This window comes from Anopheles coluzzii, chromosome 3 (genome assembly GCF_943734685.1).
Source record: "Anopheles coluzzii chromosome 3, AcolN3, whole genome shotgun sequence".
Classification (NCBI taxonomy): Eukaryota; Metazoa; Arthropoda; class Insecta; order Diptera; family Culicidae; genus Anopheles; species Anopheles coluzzii.
Genome location: NC_064671.1, coordinates 47,023,458 through 47,049,043, shown reverse-complemented (window position 1 = coordinate 47,049,043; position 25,586 = coordinate 47,023,458). Strand labels below are relative to the sequence as shown.

The following is a 25,586-nucleotide window of genomic DNA, read 5'->3' as shown; positions in this document are numbered from 1 at the left end:
GAAGGTGCTTCGGTCCATGTTGAAAACGATTCCGTACCTCGCCGGGGATCGGTTGGTCGGTCAGGTCGGTCGACGCAAGAGCGGCGTGGATTGAAACTAGTGGCTACCAATAAAGTGATTGGAACCGATAGCGAATCTTGTACAAATAATGAGGGTGCAGATAATGTTTTATCCATGATTGCGTCCTTGCTGGAGTGGGCCACTAACAAGGAACATCATCCGTGGGTAAACAATTGCCACAACCGTTCGGTATCGGTGTCGCATCGGTAGGTGGAAATGTTTCACCTGCAATCGGACGAGTAGCCGGAGTAGCTCTGGGTGTGCTATTGCTGGGTGCAGGGGCTAGATTAAACGATGTGAACAAAGATGTGGCGAGAAAACACGGTTCGTGAAGGCACACGTATGAAGCGAAATTGTCGTTTGCAGAACTGACCGCAGCTTCCGGACGAAGGTTCGACAAATGCGGTCGCACCCTCTCCCCCTCCCGCCGTCCGAATGACAAGCGTCTGACAACGTGCCGGGAATTACGAAGGTGGCAATTATTTCTATTTCATCGCCCGATTCATCAATTGCATTATCTCAATCACGGCGGGCACGATCGGAAACGGAAGCATGGGAGGACTAAATTTAATTGTCAGTGAAGGCAATTGAAAGAGTTATCACTCACGGCGAATGATGCGTGCGGAATGTGGATGTTTATGGGACGGCGCAAAGGATGGTGGTGAAGTGTGTTTTATTTCCTACAGTGTCTTTCGGCTTACAGGCTATCGATAATGGTACACGATGACTTCATCAACATAATGATATGTATTATCTGTAAGAGAATATGATATATTATGAAACAACTTACGCGTATTATACCGCAGTTGATTGATTCGATGAGTGAGAAGATAATCCTGATTTGAAGATTTCTTTTCTCTATCGTGCATTCATTACAGGATGATGGTTATAATGAATAGCCCAGCGTTTAGCAACTCATTGACATCTGGCATCTCTTAAATGGAACCTCCTGCGGTGCTCTTAGCGGAGACAATCTGACAATCAGATTTTGCCGGAAGATTATTCAAATCCGAATTTATTTTTTGAAAGTTATTTTTTTTTGTGTGGATTTTTCTATTTTTCAATTTCAATTTTTATCAAATGGCAATAACATGTTGGCACAAATGAGTTTACACATACGTCATGCCTACAGGTTACATCAACCTATGGTACCTGTAAAGATGCAGTTGACTAGCTTGATATTGTTCACTTCTTTTCTTCTTTCTGATAAAATCGTTCCCGGGGTTTATTGTCTCAAGTACAGCTACAATGAGACGGGCAAAAGATCCGAAAGGAGACATTGAAATCGTAACAAACGATTATGGATGCGTTCGACATTTGTTCTGCACTTGATTTTGCCTCTTGCCATGCGTAATGTTCCTATATTGAATTCTCATTTTGTTTCTTCCTCCAAACATCCTAGGTCAGGGGTGAAAGCAGCAGGAGGTCGCGTTATCATTGCGGTTAAAAAATCTCTGTGAACAAATATGCTAGAGGTCGATGTTTGACGTATTATTTGAATGCATAAAAGGCTGAATGAATGTTGGAATGTGTTTATTGCTGTGCAAAAAAGCAATAGTGAGTTTAAATAAATAAAGAAGCGATACCTTTAACATCGTAGAAAAATAATTGATAAAATATTATGTAAGCATAATGCTCCCCATAACGAAAGAAAAAAAACAAACAACATGAATTTCTTCGTGTTTTACACGTCACCATATTATTTTTCATGTGTGTGCAGATTAGCTAATTAAACAGAATTAGTTACCAAGCCTTGGATTTATGGGTTCAAATCCCATATGGACGATGTGCTCTATACCAGCTGTTTTCAACCGGTGTGGAATTTCCCCCCCAATGGGGAGTTTTGACTTTTAAGGGGAAATTTTTCGTTGAAAATTTCGCTAAATATTAAGGGTTGCCATGATCTTCTTCCCCCGCTCTTGACATTTTGAGTGGGGAACGAATCTTACATGCACCCTACAGAGGGGAAAGGCTACAAAAAGGACGAAAACCACTGCTCTATACGCACCTGACTGACTATTAGGCAATAGTGATAAACAATTAGTCGCTAATAGCTAGGCCCATCAGAAATAAATGCTACGTCTATTTCGCAAATAAGAAAGATTTAAAACAAGTAATTGAACTAAAAATTGCACGAGCAAATGAATAACATTTCATTGAAAAAGTGCTGTGGGATATACAATCATGAGGTTACTTAGTAATCCTTTAAAAAATAGACAAAAAATCTTTAAAAATTACACTTAATAAAAAAAGAGTGAATGATGAAAAAAAGTTTGCAGCATCATTAACCCATTAGAGTTGATACATGAATGATCGCTGATTGAAACATATTGACAGAGAGTTGATAGCTACAAAGCTTGCATGAAACAAAGTATTCCATTGGCCATTGGAGTGCTTTTCTAAAGAGAACAAAAATATTCACTAACAAAAAAGGATAATGCTAACGCGGCAAAACCCATTCTTGTTGCGTTTACCCGCCGATTATAAATTATTCGAGTATGACAACATTATGCTAAGTGTATCATTGTAATTGAATTAATTATCCACGCTACTGTCGATGTCTTTCAGGGTGAGGCAGCCCGTGACGAAATCGCTGTAACAGATAGTGTCGGTGCATGCTTTGCATGCGTATTTGCACGCCTTTGTCCCTGTGTATCCCTTTCACCAGTGTCGACTTTTGCCCTCTTTTTCTCCAACGGCAAACCTTTTTCGCTGAGGGCAGGGGAGTCGCCCTTCGGTCTAAATTATTCATTTGTTGTTCCGGTTATGTCCCTAGATTTCCGGAGGCCCTCGGTGAATTAAAAGATTGCGTGAATTTGACCGCAAATCCGATAACGTTTGTGGCTGTGCTGGCGTGGCGGGAGAGCAGGGTTGCAAAAGGATGGCTTAATATCTTCGAGATGACTCTTGTGTTTCTTTAAGAAATTTTTATCAACTGCAAGCATACCGTAGAAATTTTCTCGTAAGACATAACACCGACAAGCTCAAGTCGGTAAGTAGCTAGGAAGGATAGGAAAAAAAGCGTTCAGGAAGATATCGGCTACGGGCAGTCTTGAGCAGTGTAAAATATCATCACTCTATAACGCTATCATTGACGTGCATTGCTCCGCTTACGAGCCACGAGCCCTTTGAAATTTATTGTTTTATAAATAAGTCATCTCATTCCTTGGGAATGGAGTCGGGGTGGTAACACGCTTCCCCGTTTTTGGCGTTGACGAGGGTAAGGCTCTTCCGGTGGTTAGTTAGTGCGACATCACCGTCACCCTCCTGCTCACTACTATCGCGCCAACGCGTCCCGTTCCAGCAGCCGCCAGACAATTAAAGTCCTGTTAAAAGACGCGTTTATAAAATCACTTCATCAGTTAAGGGAAAGGAAATCCTTCGAACCCTAGCCAGTGGAGGTAATTCCGGGGAAAACATGAATGGGATTTTCTTTGCTCCGTTGGGATTTTCTTCACCGCGGTTACTCGGTAATGGTGTTGGTAATGGTTGGATGGTTGACGATGCTGGTAGTTGATTCCCGAGTACGAAATCGTAAGGGAGCCACGAAGTACTTCAAAGCAAATCCAATTTGGATCAATGTTCATTTTGTTACGTGATCGTTTTGTACAAGTTTTTTCCTAATGTTGCCCATTTAATAAGTTCTATACCACAGCATGATTTAACTGTAAATACCTTTCTTGAATGATTATTGTTGCACAATAATGGAAAAAATATTTTAAACATATTCAACAAAAATTCAACTATTTGAAGCACGACACGAACCTATATTTTTTGTCTTATATTATTACCTAAAACATTCCTTTAGCTCATGAGTGAACTTTAAATTCAGTTGTTCACTAGTTTTAACAAGAAAATAGTAACTGAATATATCTTCAGTTCTACCTTATTAAAGGTTGATTTTTGTCTTTAAAAAGTAAAAATTTGAATGTGATTTGAATAGTCCCAAAAATAACTATTTATTTGAACCTTCACAAAGTCATCGCGGGTAGTATTTTAGGCTCTCGAGGGCCGTAGTTTGGACCCCTGATCTATTCAATATATGCGTTTACTCCTGCCGGACGAAATCTTTTCCGAATCGGACCGTTCTGCCGGAGCAAGGACTGACTATCCAGTTGGGTCTTGGTTCTCAAACTTCGTCTCAAAAGCCTGTATTGGCTGGCAAGACAGTGAAGTTCTTTACAGGGTTTACCAGTCCAATAAACAACTGTCCACTTGTTTATAACAATAGTCGTTTTGAATAGACACCTCTGTCTACCACTTGCTCACACGTCAGATGGCGTAAGCTACTCTGTCCAATTGAATAACACAATTTTCACCTTCGATTGCACAACGGTTGGATTCGGCACGGTTTCTTGTGGTTGTTGTATAATTAACAAAATTAATGTTTTGATTTATTGAAATGTATGGTTTATACTGCATATTTCTTGAATAAAAGAAACGTGTTTGAAAATGTTTTGTTTTTGCAAAATTTGTCAAAACAAAACAAACTGTGCCGAATCTGACAGTTGCTTATCGAAGGCGAAAATTGTGTTATTGAAATGGACAGAGTAGCTTACACCATCTGACGTGTGAGCATGTGGTAGACAGCGGTGTCTATTCAAAACAACTATTGTTATAAACAAGTGGACAGTTGTTTATTATGCTGGTAAACCCTGTATGCCAAAAACAAGATGAAATGTTTAAAAAATGATTCACAAATAAAAATCTCTACAACAAGTAGTGTGAGTCTACGAACCCTGTGTACAAAGTTCACTCTATGATCGGTTTCTGCGTTGTTGGCTCGTTTGAATCGTTTGTAGAATTCAAGAATTCCTTTAGTAAAGGAGGTTTTCCTTAGCGATACTTTAGGGAAGGAATGAATCAATTATGCTTTGTGTTTCTAATAATAGAGCCTAATAATATTAACTACTTTCCAACTTATCAACATTGTGTTGTTAAACTTGCTAAGAGTTGGAATATAATTTTTAATTATTTTGTTTTCATTCGGTAAATTGTTATACACTCATCTTTCGACAAATTTGGCCCTAAAGTTATTCGCAAAAAAATATTTGGGAACATCTAAAATTTCCTTTAAAAAAACAACAAAAAACAGTTTTAAACTCAGCAAGTTAAGGGCGTGCAGTAAGGGGTGGATATTTTAACGCCATAAATTCTGATTTGGATCGTTTACGCATCGCGACACAAAGGGGAGGTGGAAAATCACACCGAAAAATTTACCAACTCTGTCTGTTACTTCATTTAGCATCCCCTAGCACAGAAATGTCCTGCGCTGCAATGATACGGGGGTTGATCTGTAAGATACCTATGCCACACAATGTTACAAATCGTTGAAATAAAACATTTTCAAGCAATTCTCCAAAACTACTGCAGCGAGAATTAAGTTATGGAAAGTGAAAATAGAAAAAATCGAAGCTAACGCTTTCGGGGCAAACAACGTGCTCAAAACATGCCCAAAGTACTTTTCAACCAACCTACTAACGTAACACGGATTGTCTCCTCATTGTTCCCGTTTTGTTGCCGCGCGCCGGTGCGTGAACTGTGACCAATGACTTGGTAGGAGGAAAATTGTAGCCTCGCTTCCCTGTTGGTGGATGATAAAACGTGAAAATTGGACCACCCACTGGGCAGGAAATCGCTCTTCAACGAAGGAGACAACCGGCTTCGTAGTCCGGTTTGTGTAAGGTCACCCCGTAAGTAGGACACTTCAGGACTAGTTACAGCACCACCAGCACAGCAACAGCACACTTCAGTTTTTACTGAAAGAAAGCCGGACCCCACCGACAACATGGGAAGCTTCGACCACAAATCACATCACTTAGCCAGCGATTTGTTGTTTTAAATTCGATTGCTCCTCTGGTCGGTACCATCGCTTGTTGCCTTGTTACTTTTACCGACTTCTAACTAGCGGCGTTACTGGGCAAGGGGCGTGGAACTTAAAAACACCCTTAGCGTTGTAGCCACTGAATTGCCACTGTAGAAACGGATTATGTCCAATTATTAGAGCTCAATCATCTATCATGGTGGCAGCAGCATGCAGCACACATTCGCGTTAGCTTGTGGGCGTATCGTGACTTTAATGATACCAGGGCAGTTCATCACGTGTTTGTTGGATTTAAAAAATCAAACAGACACATGCTCCTTGTCAAAAGACATCAACTGTAAATCTTTGCTCTGCTGTTATTATTAATTATTCTAAAATTGTTTGTATTGTTTCAAATGCGTACTTTGTTTATCAGTGTATAATGTGCTTTAATCATAATCTTGACACGTTTGGCACGAATGGTCACCTATGTTCCAATGAAACTTTATTTGTTTATTAATTCATTTATTTTTCAATAATATTTCAGTCGATCGAAAACCTGAATTCTAAGCATTAAAAATATACCAGTTGTGATGCGGATTAAAAAATGTCCTACTGTCCAAACCTGAGTGTCCTTCTTGTTGAATGCAAGAAGGAAATGTCTCGAAACCGTTTTAATTGTATAATTATACTCTAAAATTAAGCAATACGGCCGAAGCCGTTCTTCCTGAATAAAAATAAATCCTTGCCATTTTGGTTAGTTGGGAAGTTTTGCAAACAAAAAAATATGTAAGAAAAAAGTCTGATTAATAAATTTGGCAACCTTTCTGCAGTCATAAGGGCGGTATTTAGGACTTCAATGCTTCGTTTTGCAAAATAAAAAATATCAACACGATTCTTGTCATCCGAAGGGGTCATCCCTCAATTATGTAATTTATATATGTTAATTGTTTTGAATTGTACTTTCTTTTGAATTAATTAAAAAAACAGATATTTTGTAAGAACTGAAGAATGTCCAAATACAGTGAAATCTCTCTAAGCTGAATCTTCAAGGGGGGGTCAGCTTAGAGAGTTATTCACGTTGAGGAAAACTAATGAAGGTGTTGCTATGAAGTATCCAACAAACTACGGGGAAAACATGGCATCCTTTGACCAATATTGTTATGAACAATCATCCAAAAAATTATTTTAGAGAGTTTGGGCTCTCAAATAGCATATGCAACTTAGAGAATATTTGCCTAAGGGAGATATTCATCTTAAAGAGACAATTTATCTTGAAGGGACTAAATCTTAGAGAGATTTCATCGTAACACGTTCTAAATGACTAGATAATATGAAAATTATGAGAATTTCATCAAAATGGTGGTATATAGGTAAAATCTTTGTTTTTTTATGCACAATCAATAACTTCAAAAGTTGTACTTCTTGAAATGTTGCTTTGTTCGAAGTTCGAAAAAATATAATCAAAGTATTTTTATCCTAAATGTTTTATAATAGAAAGCTGGTCTTTTTCATCCCAGTAACCTATGAGTCGCTTCATCATTGCTCCCATTCCCGGTGTAAGACACATTCCGATTGTTTTCTGGTGCCAGCTAACCTTAGAGCGACAGATAAGTTCACGCCTTGCCAGTTCAAGTACTTCCTGTCGCTTGGTCGAACAAAAACGGCTCCGCAAATCTCAAGACGACTCGCCAAACAACGACCTCGAAAGTAAAAAACACCAACACCAAGATAGCGTTCTGGCTGGCCAGAGCGTGCTCGCAAGCATACGCTCGCTTAAATACTGTGTGTTTGGACACATGGTGTGTAGATTTCCCTTCAATAGATATACGATTATACGGTCCATTTGAATCAATAAAGTTTATCAATTTATGTACTTGTTATCCTTGATTTTGTTCCACTTTTTTCTTCTTGTTGGTTCTCGCAATCCTCTTAGACAGAACGGCTTTGAGAGGATGTGTGTGTTTTTTTGAGCTCACTTTCTTTTACTGTTTCTGGCGCTTTTCTTCTTGCTTCCTTCTTGCCCAGTTTATGGAAGATTTCAAAATTCCACGGCAATAATTTTCGTGACTTCCTCCTTCGCCAGTGATATCCGCTCATTTTGCCCAGTCGAGTGTGTGTGTGTCTCCCTTTCCTTGTCACCGTCCCTTCGTCACAAAACGGAACCAAAGCATGCGATGTCTTAGATGACATACAAGATTGGATGTTCATATAGGCATGTAATATGATGACTGTATCTGTCTCTTCGGTGCCGTTCTCGCCTTGCACCACAACTGCGCCATATTCGCGCTCAACCCCCTCATAGAGCGACCCCTTTCTAAGCGGGGTAGCGTATGGTTTTGCGGAATCTATGCTCTTTTGGCTCCCTTTGGCACAAGGAGACCGTCCAGGCGGGAGAAGTGTTTTCCTTTTTATTGACATAATACTCCCATAAGTAATCCGCCTTAAACGGCACATACATGTTCATATTTCTGTGGCGGAACCCATTACCCACGGGCTGGCCGGGACTCGCGAGGGAGCAACGCGAGGGAACTAGATACCACGGGCACGATTGAGATCCGGCCGCATGGAAAGATGTGTCGCGGGCAAGGATGGGAAAGATTTGTAACTTACTCCTCCGTCGCGTTCGTCTAGATTCCCTCAATACTGTGGGAAAGTATAAACATTCCTTCGAGCACTCGAGTGTTTAAAGCGAGCGCGTATTATATTGAAGATTGTTTCTTCTTTTTGGCTCAATCCGAGGAATGCCAATTCCAACGAAATCCACCACTCATCCGATGCGATTAGAAGCGATGAAATGAAATAGAATGGAAAATATATTTTTTTCCCCCACGAGGCGACATGGCTCTCTGATCGTATCATGCGATCAATTTGGTTCGCCGATTTGATGCGGGTTTTATTGGTTTTCCTAGGCAGCGCTGCACTTCCCATGCAATTAAACGTTCACATAAACCTAGCACGACGTATGTGATTGTGTATTTAAAGCATAAACTCTTTTTGGAATGTGGAAAATAATCAAAATATTCTCTGAACTCTCATTCAAGGCAAAAATAAGCAAAAGTTTACTATACTTTACGGCAGGGGCCTCCAAACTTTTCAGCTCGCGGGCCGCATTGCTTCAAAAATAGCTATGTTAAGGGCCATTTGACACTACCTTTAACTGATGGGTGATCGTTTAAATCTCATTTTTATAACAAAAAACTAACAATACTTGTACAGTTTGGTATTACTAAAGGTTGATTTTTGTCTAAGAAATGTAAAAAATACAATTTTATTTGAAAAAGTCATAATCATTACGTATATTTATATTAACTCTGGCAAAGTCATCGTGGGCCGCATTATAAGCTCTTGAGGGCCGCTTGCGGCCCGCCGGCCGTAGTTTGGAGACCCCTGCTTTACGGTATCATTCCCCAATTATATTGTTTTTAAAGGAAAACATTTACTAAGAACTGCCCCCAACAGAGGTGAAAGTGATGTATCGTGCTAATAATGATTGCTTCAAAATGCGCCACCTCGTACATCTTGCCAACAGCTAGCAGAGGGAGCTCTTCTGTCTGGCAAAAATCAATGTCCAAATGTCCCAACAGTATCGTCACATGTCCCCAGATCGTACGATGCCATTGCAGCGATAAGCTACTGCCCTCCACTGCCAAGCGGACGCCTCTGTTCAAGCGCACGAACAAAAGAAGTCAATGAAAATCGATAACCGAAGTATCGAAGACTGTGGATCTGAGTCGTTCCGCATTTTCCACCCATGTCCCTCTTGCATCGCATGCACACGGCACCTATACCTCCTGGCATGCGGGTGGCTGTGCGACGGTGCTTATGTGCTTAAAACGGCACACAGTGAAATACGCAGCAGGATACGAGCTGGCTCTTGGCCACCCTCTAGGAAGGCACTGATAGCTGTCTAATTTATGGATGACAACCATCCGTCCAACGCCGCCTCCGATGCACCGACCTGCTGCTGCTGCTGCTGCTGCTGCTACTACTGCCGCCACCGCCTACCAGCAAATACTGTACACTAGAGACGAGATGAGGAAGTCGATTTTTAAGAAGCGTTCCCGTCCTTCCAACATCCCAGTGACGTCACTGATGAAAGGTCACCGGGCATCACCGTGTCGTAAAGGCGTAATAAAACTCCTGATTCTACTGCTACTGGTAGACAGAGAGAGAGAGAAAAAAGAACGCCGGAAGGAAGATTGGTCGATTGTCGGACAATTTGTCGCGCTAGGGAAGGGCGGAGACGGTAAACAGGGGGAGAAACCGGTGTGGCAATGAAACGTGTTCAATGTTCAATGGGCGTGCAGGATAGATGTCAGTCAACGTAAATGAGATATAACCAGATCCGTTCAGAGCCGCAATGTACGGAAAGTACGCCAACGCCGTACACTGATTGGAATAAAAAGAGGCAAGGTGAACGAGAGCAGTCCCATTTTAGACTCTAGTGCTATGAAAAAAGAAGAAAACATAAAGCTAAAGTTGAATCAATGTAGAAACATACAATTTACATTGAGTACATAATTACACGTAAATTATATCGCGCAAAGGTTAGCGAAAACATAAACCAAGAAAAAAACTCCACGTTTTTTGTATAAAAACAAAAACCTCAACTGTTTCAAACGTAGAAAATTTTTACTTAATTTTTCAACATCTTATATTGTGAACTCAGTTCACATACCCGCTTTGCGATTTAATTTCACATGTCGCAATCTACAATTGAGCCATCATCAACGCGACGAACATCAGACCAACACTGCAGACACTCAACCGCATGGCGTATGTGGGGTGGCGTATTGATGTATTGATCGATCGCGAGTAAGAGAACCGAGACGATAAATTCATTATCGAAGTGATTCAACTGAATTCATTACGGCTTCCGGTTGGTTGCATCGTAACCTGTCCTGGTAGTGAACACTGCACGATGGTTGTTGTACGGAACGATGCAAGTTTAGAATTGAGGTTGCATTTAAAAATAACATGAAATATTTTATGTAGCATTATATTTAACATTTCAGTAAAATTATCTTTTAAATAATGTACAACGATGTTAATATTTAAAGGCTATTAGTATTACACATAAGTTAATGAGTTAATCTAGTACCGTTCTTCTTGAAAAAAAGATAATGAATGAATGTAGCTAAAATGTCAGTAAAAGAAAAAGTTAATAAAAAAATTAATGCTGAAATATTAATTACTATATTAGGAACTGTTTTCGATGGCTTTTGTTGCTAATTAAAAATGTTTGAAAAAAGAAATTTAAATTTATTTTTGTTTGAACTCTTTAATAGTACTTCAATAATTAAGCACTTTATTCTTTTTATTTTAATGCTGTAATACCAGGCAAACAAAATGTTGATTATGATTGAACAATAATTAGACAACTTTTTTGGTATATTTTTTGAAATGCTTCGTTCATTTGTGATTTTTTACTCACTGCAGGATATTCCGCTTAACAAATGGTTCTTTCTTTGAAGGAACAACGCGTGTTTGTCCATTAGTTTAAAACAGGATCGATTCTATTCGACATTTCATTTTGAAGCAAATAAGCAAATAACAAAACCATTCTTTACACACATCGCAAACTGTAAATCTTCTTCTTCTTTTTTTGGCTCAAAAACTGTTGTCTGTCAAGGCCTGCCTATACCACTTGTGGGCTTGGCTTTCAGTGACTTATTGATTCCCCCATAGCAGGATTGTCAGTCCTACGTATGGCGGCACGGTCCATTTGGGGCTTGAACCCATGACGGGCATGTTGTTAAGTCGTACTAGTTGACGACTGTACTACGAGACCGGCTAAGCAAACTGTAATTACGCTAACAATAATACATACAACTCATTCAAAAATATAGATAAAAGAAACGAGAGCTGATTTGTACTAGCAATAGTGTTCAAACATATCGTTAAACTAAATTCACTACTCTTCGTCCAGATGTTTGTAAAGTAATTGTAATTATTCACAGTAGACGATGAAAGTGTACCTTTTTGCATGCATTTCAACCGATGAAAAATTCGATCCTTCAAAATATGAAAAAGCCCCAACACAGACAACCTTCATAACCTGTTCGCTTTTCAGCCAAACAACGGGCTGAATGTCGTGGAAAATTGTGGGCGGATCCTAAATCCGAGTTCGATTACGAATGGTAGTGTGTGTAGAAATAGCAAATAGTAGTAGTAGTAGTAGCAGTACTCGAGGTGGTGGTATTAGCGACAGTATTGGTAGTAGTGATGGAAATGCTGTGAATCTCGTGTCCATGAAAGTGATTTTGTTCTCTTCTTTCGCTTACTGCAATCAACGTTGTTGGCTCCGATTTTTATGAATAATGGGGACACAGGTGCTTGATTCCCGGAAACGTGGAGCTGGTATTAAAAAAAAACAAAGATTATACAAACATATGTAGCCCCAAGCAGACATCCAATGGATGGTTAAGATCGAAACCAGAACTACTGTTAACCGTAGTTGTTGCTCTGCATTCCTTTGTGGTCCTGTTTCCCCGCTATCTATTCCATATCGGACGACGGTTCACATTCCAGTGGTATGCTTTCCCCAAATCATAACAGGGAGGATCAAATATACATAAACATGTCGGTAGGGGACCAAGTGCCGCACCCGTACCTGATACTAAGTCTTGGCGACACAATCAAATGTTATTGTTTGCGGTGGAGATTTCCTGCCATTTTATTTTTTATTGTTTTCTTCTTCCAAAGGCTGCATGCAAAATAAGCTTCCGCGATAGCATGATATAAGAACGCGCGCAAACATTCAAGCGACTGCTACATGATGCGCCGTTCCTGTCGGACGACTCTTGCTCGTCTCTAATGAACACTTGACGACAGTTAGATGATGCTACTTCCAGGAAAGCCGTAGCAATAGTTTCGTAAACCGTACACTTGCTTCTAACCCTTTGTCCGTGCATTTTGTCTGGGCTCTGGGATGGTAACAAGATAGCGAACACACACACAAAATGTGACGATAGGAACATGCCGTCGAATCAACAGGGAGTTGCTTAATGAGTAAAGTTTTGCGGAAGAATTCTAATTGGAGCTACATTTATGAAATGTCGCTTGTATGCATAAGCAATCTATTTCATATAATAATGTATTGAAGAAAATTTGCAAGTTTTGTTTTAGAAATGGGCTGGATAATGTTCCGAATAGATTCATGAATGTGCGAGGATGATCACCAACACTGTTTCGGGTTTGAATGAGGTATAAAGTACATTTGAGATCCATTAAAATATTGTTTAAATTGGCGAGGGTTTTCTTTTTAGTGATCTACCTGCCCCATCGCAGCAATGTGAACCATAATTAATGTTTATAAACTGTTTAAAATTAATGGTGAGAATTCCCCAGCAATGGCGCGCAAAGTAGTAGTAACCGCGCAACGTTGAAAAATATGGGACACTCTTCGCTAAGACGGCCAATTATTCGTAAGCTATCTGATGAACTTACACACCTTATTTGAGGTTGCCGTGTCGCCATTTAGTATCCCGTGGCAGAAAATGAGAAAAGCTAGGACCATCGGAAGGGGAGGCTTGCTTTCAAAATGAGGGTAGCGCACTATCTGATTGCGATTATTCAAATTGACTGCAAGCACCGGACATAATTCATTTTCTAAGGAGACTTAATTGTAAATTTATAGACTTGTCTTGAATATAATTTTCTTCGCACCTCTCGGGCTGCGGCTTAGTTGGTGACATTGGAAATAAAATCGGATTTGTATGTGATGATATGATAGCTGCTTGCTGCTACCGGGTGGTGTTGCTTATAGTCATAAGAATGTATTGTTCGTTTTGAGCAATATAGTGAGACATGCTAGGAGAATATCGTATACTAGCTTAAATCAAATCTAGAGGGAATAAAATTTAGAACCATTCTTTATAAAATATGATTTTTAGGATATAACTATATAGCCAATAATACATCATTCTTTCAGAAAAGTTTCTATGATGAGAATGATAAGCTCAGCGTATTCTTAAAAAAATCATAATTGTAGTAGCAGGTCAATGTACATATTTAAAAAAAAATAAAGAAGCTAACAGAGAACAGTTGAAGTTGATACATAGGATGTCATCAAAGACAAATTTACCTACAAGAAGATTTTAAGTGCTGAATACATATGGGGCCTCGATGCCCTAGTAGCCATCAAGCTTCAGTTATGGGTCGAACGGTGAGCGATGTCATTGAACAGGGTTTGAGATTGATGATGAGCCAGTCTCGTGGTACAATCTTCAACTCGTACGACTTAACAACATGCCCGTCATGTGTTCAAGCCCCGGAGTCAGTCCCGTGCAGTGTTGCGAACGGTGATAGTCGTCGACATAAAATTTTACAAAATGATACTTTTTGAAGCATCGCATTCTAGATCCACGCATTCATTCGACAATCACGGAAAAAAATATCATTTGACACGATGATATTTTTTGTGCTACAATCATTTGACTTTTTGATTTTGCCGTACCTCAAGTGAACTAGATCTTCATCGAAAACGGGTCCTTTTTTCGTGTTTTCGCGTGAATTTCTATACTCCTGTAAGAGAATACCATTTTCCTGGTTCACTGAGTGAAAATATCAAGTGGTCTAATGGCTTAGTATCGGTAAACGCACGATTAAGCAGTTCTGGATTCTCACTGAAAAATGTCAAATGACATTCATTCTACATTTTTTGTAATCATGTCATCGCAAAAGCATTGATTGTTAATGCGCAAATAATTGTCGCTTTTGGAAAGTCATGTCATGGTAACCATGAATATCATGATCAAAAAATTATTTTGACACCCGCTTACTGCGAATATCGTAAAAAATGTCGACAATTAACAACACTGGTCCCGTGTGCCTCCATAAGTAGGGGACTGACTATCCATCTATTGATAATCAATACGTCACTGAAAGCCAAGCCCACTAGTGGTACAGCCAGGAAGGCCTTGACCGACAACGGTTGCTGTGCCAAAGACGAAGAAGAGGATGATTGAGTACTCAGTGGGAAAGGAGTTCTCTCTTTCAGTAGGATCCCGAGATCCAGAATACCAGCGATCTCCTTTATCGAAGCACGTGTGCCTTTCATCAGTTGGCCTAGGCTTTTAGTTTAATCTGAACTAATCAATAATTGCATGTTCAACTAATTCGTATAGATTTGTTCGTTAATGGTGTGATTTTCTTTGTTTAATTAATAAGCTTGATCAAGTTGAGTAAAACAACTATTCACAGACCACAAAACCACAAAAATCACTATAAGGGGTAAATAGAATACCCCCTAACACACATTTTTACTGCTCATAAGATGACAATGTGTGTACCCGAGGTCATTTTTATTTCACCAATATTAAAATGTGCCCCCTAGTGATGATGATAAAACTCGACCAGCTCATATATCTTGATGTTTGTGATCAACATCCTTCATTAAATTAAGAAATTAATAAAAAAATATATATATATATTAAAAAAAAACAAAATCCCACAACAAAAGTCAGATATTCCTACTGTCATTCTTTATGACAAAAGTAATGACCACAGGGCGCGAACGTAGTGCTGCGTACGTAAATTGTTTTTCTTTTCACACATCGAAAAAGGACCGTGCAGTGGTGGAAATCCTTGTTTTCGGTCGTTGGATTCGGTTTTCCGATGTATTTCTTGATTTTTCTGGCTAGATGAAGCTAACTATGGAAAACCAGGTACGTATTACAGTGTGACCAAGCGCACTTGGCGCCTTTCGGTACGAAACGGCACGTGCGATTTTTGGCGACAGAAAGTAAACATTTGCAGGCAGTGAAATAGAATAATGTTCCCGTTTTGCTCCCGTGCCTACAGAATCGACGATGGACCGTGCAATGGTTGCTGGGGTTGGTGACCCTCGTGCTGGTGGTTGGGCACTGTTCGGCGTTCTACGTTCCCGGCGTAGCCCCGGTAGAGTTTAAAAAGGGCCAAAAAATTGATGTGAAAGCCGTCAAAATGACCAGCACCCACACGCAGCTGCCGTACGAGTATTACTCATTGCAGCTATGCTTGCCAAAGAACGGCACGTTTGTGTACAAGAGTGAAAATCTCGGCGAAGTGCTTCGCGGTGATCGGATCGTCAATACACCGTACGAAGTGCGGATGGCGGAAAACGTCCAATGCAAGCTGCTATGCAATGCCAAGGATCGGCCTATGAACTGGGACCACGAGCAATCGGCCAAGGTGGCTGAACGCATTCGCCATGAATACTTTGTCCATTTGTATGTATCGAATTGCATTTAGCCGGGCTGCAAGTTTGTATTTAAATTAATCTACTTTTTTCTTCAAGGATCATTGATAATCTTCCAGTGGCCACAAAGTTTGTGAATCCAGATACGATGGAACTGCAGTTCGAACATGGATACCGTCTAGGGCAAACCAATGGGCCAAACGTGTTTATCAACAATCATTTAAGATTCCGATTGTTTTACCATCTTCACAGCGAGTAAGTTGAAACATCCAATTTAAGAATCAATCGTGCTTATTAAACTCACCTTTCTTTTCAACAGAAATCAGTATCGCGTGGTTGGCTTCGAGGTGGAAACGCTTTCGATCAGTAAAAATTCGCTCTCTTTCGATGGTGATACTTGCATTTTCCCGGACAATCCCAAACCACAAGCGGTAACACCGAACGGTAGGACGGAGCTATACTTCACCTACTCAGTAGTTTGGCAAGAATCTTCCGTAAAGTGGGCCTCCCGGTGGGATATATATCTTGGCATGAACGACGTGCAAATTCACTGGTTCAGCATCATCAACTCACTCGTTGTGGTATTTTTCCTGTCAGGTAATTAACAATGATTGCTTTGATCGATTAGTTTTGTGGTGGACTAAACTGTTACTGTTTTTGTTGCGGTTTAAGGAATACTGACGATGATTATGGTACGTACACTGCGCAGAGATATTGCCAAATACAACACCGATGATAGCATTAGCATCGAGGATACATTAGAAGAAACCGGATGGAAGCTGGTCCATGGAGACGTGTTCCGCCCGCCCCGATATCCAAGGCTTTTTGCGGCTGTTATTGGCAGCGGAATACAGATATTTTTCATGGCACTCATCACCATCTGTAAGTAACATGGTCGCTCAGATGAGGTGGAACTTCTTATACTACTGCTAACCTTTCCTTTTCCCCCAGTTATTGCAATGCTTGGAATGCTGTCACCCTCTTCCCGGGGAGCGCTAATGACGGCTGGCATCATGCTGTACGTGTTTATGGGTCTAATTGCTGGCTACTTTTCGGCTCGGCTGTACAAAACGATGAAAGGACGCAACTGGGAACGAGCGGCCTTCCTCACGGCCACCTTTTACCCGGGATTGGTCTTTGGTACCTGTTTCTTTTTGAACTTTTTCATCTGGGATAAAGACTCGAGCGGTGCCGTTCCGTTCGGTACGATGGTTGCGCTGTTGCTGCTGTGGTTCGGCATATCGTTACCGTTGGTGTATTTGGGCTACTATTTCGGCTACCGCAAACAAGCCTATCAGCACCCGGTGCGTACGAACATGATTCCCCGTCAGATACCCCATCAGCATTGGTACATGAACGTCGGTTTGTGTATTTTGATGGCCGGCATACTACCGTTCGGAGCCGTGTTTATCGAGCTGTTCTTCATATTCTCGGCAATCTGGCAGAATCAGTTCTACTATCTGTTCGGGTTCTTGTTTCTGGTGTTTTGCATACTGGTCGTGAGTTGTTCACAAATATCAATAGTAATGACGTACTTCCAGTTATGTGCCGAGGTAAGTGTAATACACACATGAACGCAGCATGTAGTTTATTGATTTTTTGATCGCATTTACCATCTCACACAGGATTACCGATGGTGGTGGAGAAGTTTTATCGTTTCCGGAGGATCTGCCGTGTACATACTGTTCTATAGTATATTTTATTTCTTCACAAAACTCGAAATAACGGAATTCATACCAACGCTACTATATTTGGGATACACAGGTAAGTAGAGCTATCAAAGTGTATTGATACATTCATTCTTAAGTGCATAAGAGCGCAACCGTTAACTGTTTTTAATCCTTATTCAACAGGTCTCATGGTTGTAACGTTTTACATCCTCACTGGTACGATAGGATTTTTCGCTGCGTACAGCTTTATCAGAAAAATTTATGGAGCCGTAAAAATTGATTAAACAAACATTAAGGGCACAGTTTTCGTTTCAACATTTTTTAATTTAAATCAGTTGCTACTCATAACTTTCACTTTTAACGTAATGAAATTCAGAAAATGCGATGCCACTACTAACTTTTTAGCCCTCAACGCCGGAAATCTTTTTTGTGATAGTACATCGAACATACCGGATGCAGTTCAATTTTTAGCGCGTAAGATCAACTCGAACGAAGAAGCACTTAACGCATTGGAAACGAATGGATTAAACGACAAGACTCTTCTCGAGTAAAGGATAAACGTTTCGTGTACGTTGAGTAGGTGCAGCTGTCATAGACCAAAATCCAAACGAAATGAATGGTGAGTGTCGTGTTTCGATACAAGTAATGTTATACACATTTGCTATGCGTCATCCATGTACGGCCATTGTTGCTGGACAAACTCAGTTCAGTTGACAAACGCTCTGGGCAGACAGACAGACAGACAGACAGATACGCCCAGACAATCGGTTATCAGTTTGCTGAAATAATGATAAACTATCATTTACATCTACATGAAATTACGTCAAGACTCTGCAATTTTAGTTAGTTGTATGATATGCTAAGACTAAATGTAACTAAACGATGAAATAGATAAATAAATCACAGTCTTGAATGAGTAGTACGAGCTTTTACACATCTTAAGCAAAGTAGCAAAAAGCAAAAAAGAAACATCGAAAAATAAGCAACATGATCACTTCAACTAGTTTTTCTCAGTTTGAAGAATTGTTGATAACGATGCATTCCGATCCTCTTGGAGCTATTGATTACTGCAACGATTTCTCTACTTCATCCTCATATTTCGACGCATGGCTTTTTCTACGATATGTGCCCAAAATAACACCATCTCTCATGCCTTCCACAAACCAATTATCCTGAATGCTTGCCTATACATTGCATCTCTAATTTATTTCCAACGGCCACGAGCTGCACCGATTCAAATGTTTTCCATTTTTGACGTTTGAACTGTCAACGTCGGTGTCTCGAAAGGCGCACATGGTGAAAAAGCGGCAACGTCGGTGCTGTCCTGAATATTTGTGTTATGTTGTGTGTACAAACAAGAAAGACTTCCCCGCCGATAGTGCCCGTGAATGTATCGATGTTCAACTAGAAGTTGAATGTTGCGTCTCGTAAAAGCCTCGATTTCCTTCATCCGACGCTGCCCACAAACACGTGCTTTAGCCAGTGTATGTAGTGCCAATATGAAATACTTGAACGTAGCAGAGAAAAATGATGCAGCGAAAACGATTGCCGGTTTGTTGTCGCGAGGATCGTCCCAAAGGGTGAGTTGTCGGATAGTTGACCTTGTGCTGAGAGCATGTTAATGTGTGTTTTTTATTCATTTCCCCAGAGAGAAGGATACTCGCCGTACAACAAAATATACGAATTCAGCTACAATCTGCACGGTCAAAGCATCCAAATGATAATGACATCTGTATCGGGTCATCTGTTGACACATGAGTTTTTGCCCAGTTTCCGTGGCTGGCACAGCTGCAGCCCGGAGGATCTGTTCGACGCACCGGTACGAAAAAATTGCCCGGAACAGTATGAAAAAATCAAGAAAACCCTCGAACGAGAGGTACGCGGTTGCTCAGCCCTCATCATCTGGACCGATTGCGATCGAGAGGGTGAAAACATTGGCTACGAAATCATTGAGGTGTGTCGTGCGGTGAAACCACAGCTGCGAGTTTTTCGGGCAAAATTTTCCGAAATCACTGCACCATCGATAAAGCGCGCGATTGAAAACCTGGTCCAGCCGGATGCTCGACAAAATGATGCAGTTAATGTGCGCAGTGAGCTTGATCTGCGCATTGGGGCCGCATTTACCCGGTTTCAAACGTTGCGGTTGCAGAAATCATTCCCCCTTGACATATCGAACAATCTGGTCTCTTACGGGAGCTGCCAGATACCGACGCTTGGCTTTGTAGCCCAACGGTACAAGGAAATTGAAAATTTCATACCCCAGACGTTTTGGAAGATCAAGCGTAAGTAATTATTCATACGACGGCAAGTGTCCATAATATTAAATCGAAATCCACACATTTCAGTTACACACACGATCGATGAATTAACGGTCGAATTTCATTGGTCGCGAAATCGGCTTTTCGACAAGCAGTGCTGTGAAGCATATCTGATGCTTTGCCAAACCAATCCGACCGCGAAAGTGGTGAACGTTACACAGAAGCCGAAAAACAAATGGCGCCCCACGCCGATGGATACGGTAGAGTTGGAGAAATTGGGCTCCAGGAAACTAAAAATGAATGCCAAGCAAGTGATGACTATTGCGGAAAAACTGTACACCCAAGGTAAGTGATTGCGATAATCAGTAACGAACTCAATTTTCAAACGAAATGGCCCATTTTTCAGGTATCATCAGCTATCCACGTACTGAAACGAACATGTTTACCGGCGATATGAAGCTAGCGCCACTAGTGCAAGCCCAAGTTGCCAGTGATCAGTGGGGCTCTTTTGCGGAAAAGGTGCTCCAGTGGGGTGTCAATCCGAGGAATGGGAAAAAGTCCGATCAAGCCCATCCTCCCATACATCCCACCAAACTACCGACCAATCTCTCCGGTGATGAATGGCGCGTGTACGAGCTAATAGCGCGACACTTCCTTGCTTGCGTCAGCCGCGATGCAACCGGTTCCGAGACGATCGTAAACGTAGTCGTTGCCGAGGAGGAAGAATTTACCGCTTCAGGGCTTTGCATTCACGAGCGAAATTATCTCGAGGTTTACCCGTACGATCGGTGGAATGCGAAGGAAATACACTCCTACCAGGTCGGACATACGTTCGAGCCGACCGAGTTGGGATTGCACGAAGGCTCGACGACGGCACCGAACATGCTGACCGAGGCGGATCTGATTGCGCTGATGGAGAAGCATGGCATCGGTACAGACGCAACGCACGCTGAGCACATCAACACGATCAAGGAGCGTGGCTACATCGGTGAACGGGATCGTGGATTTCTGGTGCCCGGTACGCTTGGCATGGGGTTGGTAGAAGGGTACGAAATGATGGAACTACGCTTGGCCCATCCCGAGCTCCGAGCGGGTCTCGAAGCCGACCTAAAGCTGGTATGCGAAGGCCGTAAAAATCCCAACGACGTGCTAGCGGAGCAAATTGCCAAGTACAAGGAAGTGTACCGAATCATGTCCCAGAAGGCAAGAGCGCTCGATAGAGCGATGGGACAGCGGTTGAACCAAACGCCGCAAGAACCACCGCCAGATGCGGGTGCATCGGCTGCAACCGCCACCGGCTCCGCACCTATGCGAGAGGTCTGCAAATGTCCAAAATGTGGCCACAAGATGTGCCTTCGAACGAAGCGCGATTCCTCCGGGTACTATCTCGGATGTGTCGCCTTTCCTGAGTGCAGGAACAACATCTGGTTCGACGATTCGATGCGTGAAATCAACGTGCTCGACGACACGTGTGCCCGATGTGGCAGCAAAAAGATGACGGTCAAGTTTCGCAGTGTACGCTTTTATGCCCTGCTTCAAAGCACGGACATGGACGAGTATCAGTTTTGTATCGTGTGCGATGACAAGTTTCGAAACTTATTTAACATTAACGAGTCCAGCGTTCGCGTCGCGGCCGGTGCACGCTCATCATCGAATACGACTACTGTACCTGTGGCCCAACCTGCTCGCAGCTCGACCAGTACCTGGGGTACCGGGAATCAAAGCGAACGACGTCCAGCTAACACTGCACACAACACAACCAGCAGTGGAATTGGGCGGTCGAACAGTTCGGCAGGCTCATCATCGTCTTGGGGAACGGGACAATCCACGAGCAACAATTGGGGCGGAAGTCAATCGTCTAACCGTGGCGGTGGATCATCCACCACTACCTGGGGAAAACCAGCGAACAATCGAGCGGATGGTCCAGCTAAAAAGGGAGGTGGATTTGGCGATGCGGGAGGCGCGAAGCAAAATTCCTGGCACAATCCTTCAAATAGCTCACGCGTAGGCATAGGCGATGAGGACGGAGAAGTTATGTGCCGTTGTGGTACGCCGGCATCACGTTTCACGGTGAAGAAGGACGGACCGAACAAGGGAAGGCCTTTCTTTAGCTGTCCCAATCAGGCAAGCTCCTGTGGGTTCTTCAAATGGGGCGATGAAAACATGCCTCCAGCTTCGTCGCATAATGGCGGGACGGGCGGAGGATCGGTCAGTTGGGGCTCTGGTGGCGTCAGTAACAGTGGATCGAGCTGGGGACGCAGCAGCAATGACACTACCAACAAAACATCCAGAACGACTCGAAAGTGTGGCCTTTGTCGTCAGGAAGGACACACGAAAAACAAGTGTCCACAGCGTGGTGATTCAACTGATTTTTGACCCAATAAAGCAGAAATGTGTATCATTTTATTCAGCGTTTTCTCAACAGATCCTCTAGTTCCATGGCTGAGATCATTACCTACTGGGTCGTACTTAATTCCGTTAGGGTGGGGCCCTATCTCTCTAGATCCCTTCGTGCTTCATCCGATGTCCCTCAAGGCAGCAATTGCAATTGCAGATTAATCTGGGACCCTTACTATTTGTCCTTTACATAAATGATGTTTCCACGATCCTTTCTGGGGATAAGCACCTGCTCTACGAGGATGACACCAAAATCTTTCGGCAAATCCAGGAACCAGACGACCATCGGATACTCCAGGCTTCACTGGAAGACTTCGATAACTGGTGCACGCGAAACTCTTTAGCCATTTGTGTTGATATGGAGTTCGCTTGTGACCATCGTCGCGTACAGACGTGTTCTTGTATCGTGCGACCAAGTGAATAGCAAACGAAAAGCGTGCCATGACGAAGGCGAAGAAGAAGAAGAGAGAAGATACCAGCCCAACCGTCTCCGATGAAGGCGTTAATTCGGCGAAACACGCGCCGGACAAACGCGCTAAAATTGATGGTGAAAACACTGATGAAGAAAATGAAGTGGAAGATAACGATGGTTTCGTCTGTGTGGAGCGTAGAAAGGGACGGACTGTCTCCCCACCACCTTCAACTGCTCCATCACCAGCTGCAGGCCCACACAAGCTGTCTCAGCGGCTACCACCCATCGTAGTGAGCAACCCACGTTTCCAAGAGTTGCAAAAAATGCTTGCCCACATCGCAAAGGTTGAGTACCAAATTGTTGGTGTTGGCACAAAAGTTTGGACACGAAATGAGGAAGACTACAAGGCCATTCTCACGTTCCTGCAAACTGCCGATTGTGAGTTTTATACTCATGATCTGCCCCGAGATCGTCCGTTCAAAGTGGTAGTGCGAGGGCTCCCCCTTTCCGACGAGAAGGACATTCGAGATGCCCTGGAAGCTGAAAAGCTCCAAGTAGATGCAGTCTACCGCATCAAACGGCGTCATGAGGGAAACGGAGATAGTGGAAGCTGTCTATACCTCGTTCATCTCAAGAAGGGTACCATAACGCTGGCTGCCCTAAAAGAAATTCGTGCCCTCCTATCTATCCGTGTCCATTGGGAGGCATTCCGAGGTGGACGACGAGGTGTGACCCAATGTTTACGGTGCATGGGCTTTGGCCACGGCTCGCGGCACTGCGGCATGCGTCAACGTTGCTTAAACTGCGCACAAAACCACAACGTCGCGGATTGCACTGTGGTCCCCCCGACAGTACCGAAATGTGCTAATTGTGATGGAAATCACAAAGCAAATGATCCGGAATGCCCTCAAAGGGCGCGTTTCCAAACGATCCGGCAACAGGCGACGCAACGTCGTCCTAAGACATCAGCGCACGGAAGGAACATGGTGCCCCCACCACCACTATCTTCCTACCCGCCCATCGGACGAAATGGTTCGAATGCCGCCTCAGCCGCTCTAGCAGCACCCGCTGCCGGTGTACGTGCTCCTGTTCGCGACAAGACTCCAGCAATCGTTCCCAGAATTCCTCCGGGTTTTCAATATTCGACAGCGCTTAGAATGGCAGGAACTGACCAAACTGCCTCTCAGCCAAATGTATCGTCCGAGGAAACAGCACTATATGATGCTGCAACTCTTATGCAGATTTTCTCCACGATGGTGGAACGGCTTAATAGCTGTCGCTCCCGTCGAGAACAAGTCGCCGTTATCGGAGAGCTCATAATTCGCTATGGATGCTAAACTCCGAATAGCAACATGGAATGCCTGTTCGGTGAAAGCTAAGAAAATTCCGTTATTGGATTTTCTTCAACGATGGGCTATTGACGTTATAATGATATCTGAAACATTCCTCCGCCCCGAGGACAATCTTTCTTTCGCCAACTATCATCTAATTCGATTGGATCGTACAACTGGACACCCTGGGAGAGGAGGAGGAGTGGCCATCATCATTCGCCGTGGGATCATATTCCGGCAATTGCCGCATTACCGGACGGGTATCATTGAGGCGATCGGCATAGAACTACAAATATCGAGTGGCGGCATTATCCTTGTTGCGGCGTACTGTCCGGTACAGTGCAACCGCAGAAATGGACTTGCAGCTGCATTCCAAAGAGATCTCATCACCATCACGAGATCTAGATCGAGATTCATTGTTGGAGGCGACTTAAATGCACGTCACCCGGCGTGGAACAACAACAGAAGAAACATGAATGGTGTGGCTCTCTTCGAGCATGCGCAAGAAGGGCACTACGCTGTTCATTTCCCTGATACGCCAACGTTTCCGAGGATCGGGTCTACTATTGATTTTTTCCTGTCAAACGTTGATCTTGACAAACCGACAACTCTAGATGAGTTAATCTCAGACCATTTTCCGATTGTGACAGAGGTTGTTTGCTCCATATCTAAAGCTCCTCTCGTCTTTCGGAAAAATTACCACAACGTTGAATGGGTGCGATTTGGTAGGCTAGTTGATAACGACGTTACGGACACAAACGTCCGTACCGTGGAAGACATAGACAGGGCAATTAATGAATTTGACCGTGCCATTAAAAAAGCAGAAGCAGCTTGCGTTAGAGAATATCCTGTACGAGGTGAGTACATTGAGCTAGATCCCCATACACGTGCGCTTATCGTGGAACGTAATCGACTTAGGCGCCAGTATCATAACACTGGAAATGTGACCTGTAAAAGTTTAGCTGCGGCTATTGCAAGGCAAATATCCGTTCGTCTGGAAGTGATTCGAAATGAAAATTTCGGACACTCTATGGCAAGAATGGACACAAGGGCCCCGGCATTCTGGAAAGTGACCAAGGTCTTGAGGAAACGGCCTAAGCCTATCCCTCCCTTAGTCAATACTGTTGACAACCTAATGGCGGTTACACCTGAAGCCAAATCGAATGCACTTGCAAAGCAATTTGCCAGTGCGCACACGCTAGGCGCAAATATGCCTAGCCCACATGAGGCAGAAGTAGCAGCTAGCTTATCCCTAGTCGATGAGGCGCAGTCCACGGTACCCCCAGAAGGTAGAGTAACAACTGGGCGGATCAGGACAGCGCTGAGGCGGCTGAAGAACATGAAGGCTCCGGGGTTCGATGGGGTCCTTAACATCCTACTAAAGCACCTCCAAGAAAGGGCCATTTGTTTGATAAGCAATATCTTTCACAGGTGTCTTGAGTTGGGCTACTTTCCTGATGCATGGAAGTGCG

General features: G+C 42.7%; 2 protein-coding genes across 2 annotated transcripts; both read left to right on the top strand.

The window, feature by feature from the left end:
- The first annotated feature begins 15,381 nt into the window (after positions 1-15,381).
- Positions 15,382-18,635, top strand: LOC120957012 (transmembrane 9 superfamily member 4). The gene is made up of 8 exons (XM_040378915.2): positions 15,382-15,534; positions 15,671-16,077; positions 16,146-16,301; positions 16,366-16,643; positions 16,719-16,928; positions 16,998-17,599; positions 17,672-17,810; positions 17,900-18,635. The coding sequence occupies exons 1-8, from the start codon at positions 15,511-15,513 to the stop codon at positions 17,998-18,000; spliced, it is 1,917 nt and encodes a 638-aa protein (XP_040234849.2). The 5' UTR covers positions 15,382-15,510; the 3' UTR covers positions 18,001-18,635.
- Positions 18,636-18,973: 338 nt separating this feature from the next.
- On the top strand, positions 18,974-22,398 carry LOC120957011 (DNA topoisomerase 3-alpha). Its single transcript, XM_040378913.2, has 4 exons — positions 18,974-19,296; positions 19,365-19,998; positions 20,062-20,319; positions 20,381-22,398. Exons 1-4 carry the CDS (start codon positions 19,132-19,134, stop codon positions 22,348-22,350), a joined length of 3,027 nt encoding a protein of 1,008 aa, XP_040234847.2. The 5' UTR covers positions 18,974-19,131; the 3' UTR covers positions 22,351-22,398.
- The last annotated feature ends 3,188 nt before the right edge of the window (positions 22,399-25,586 follow it).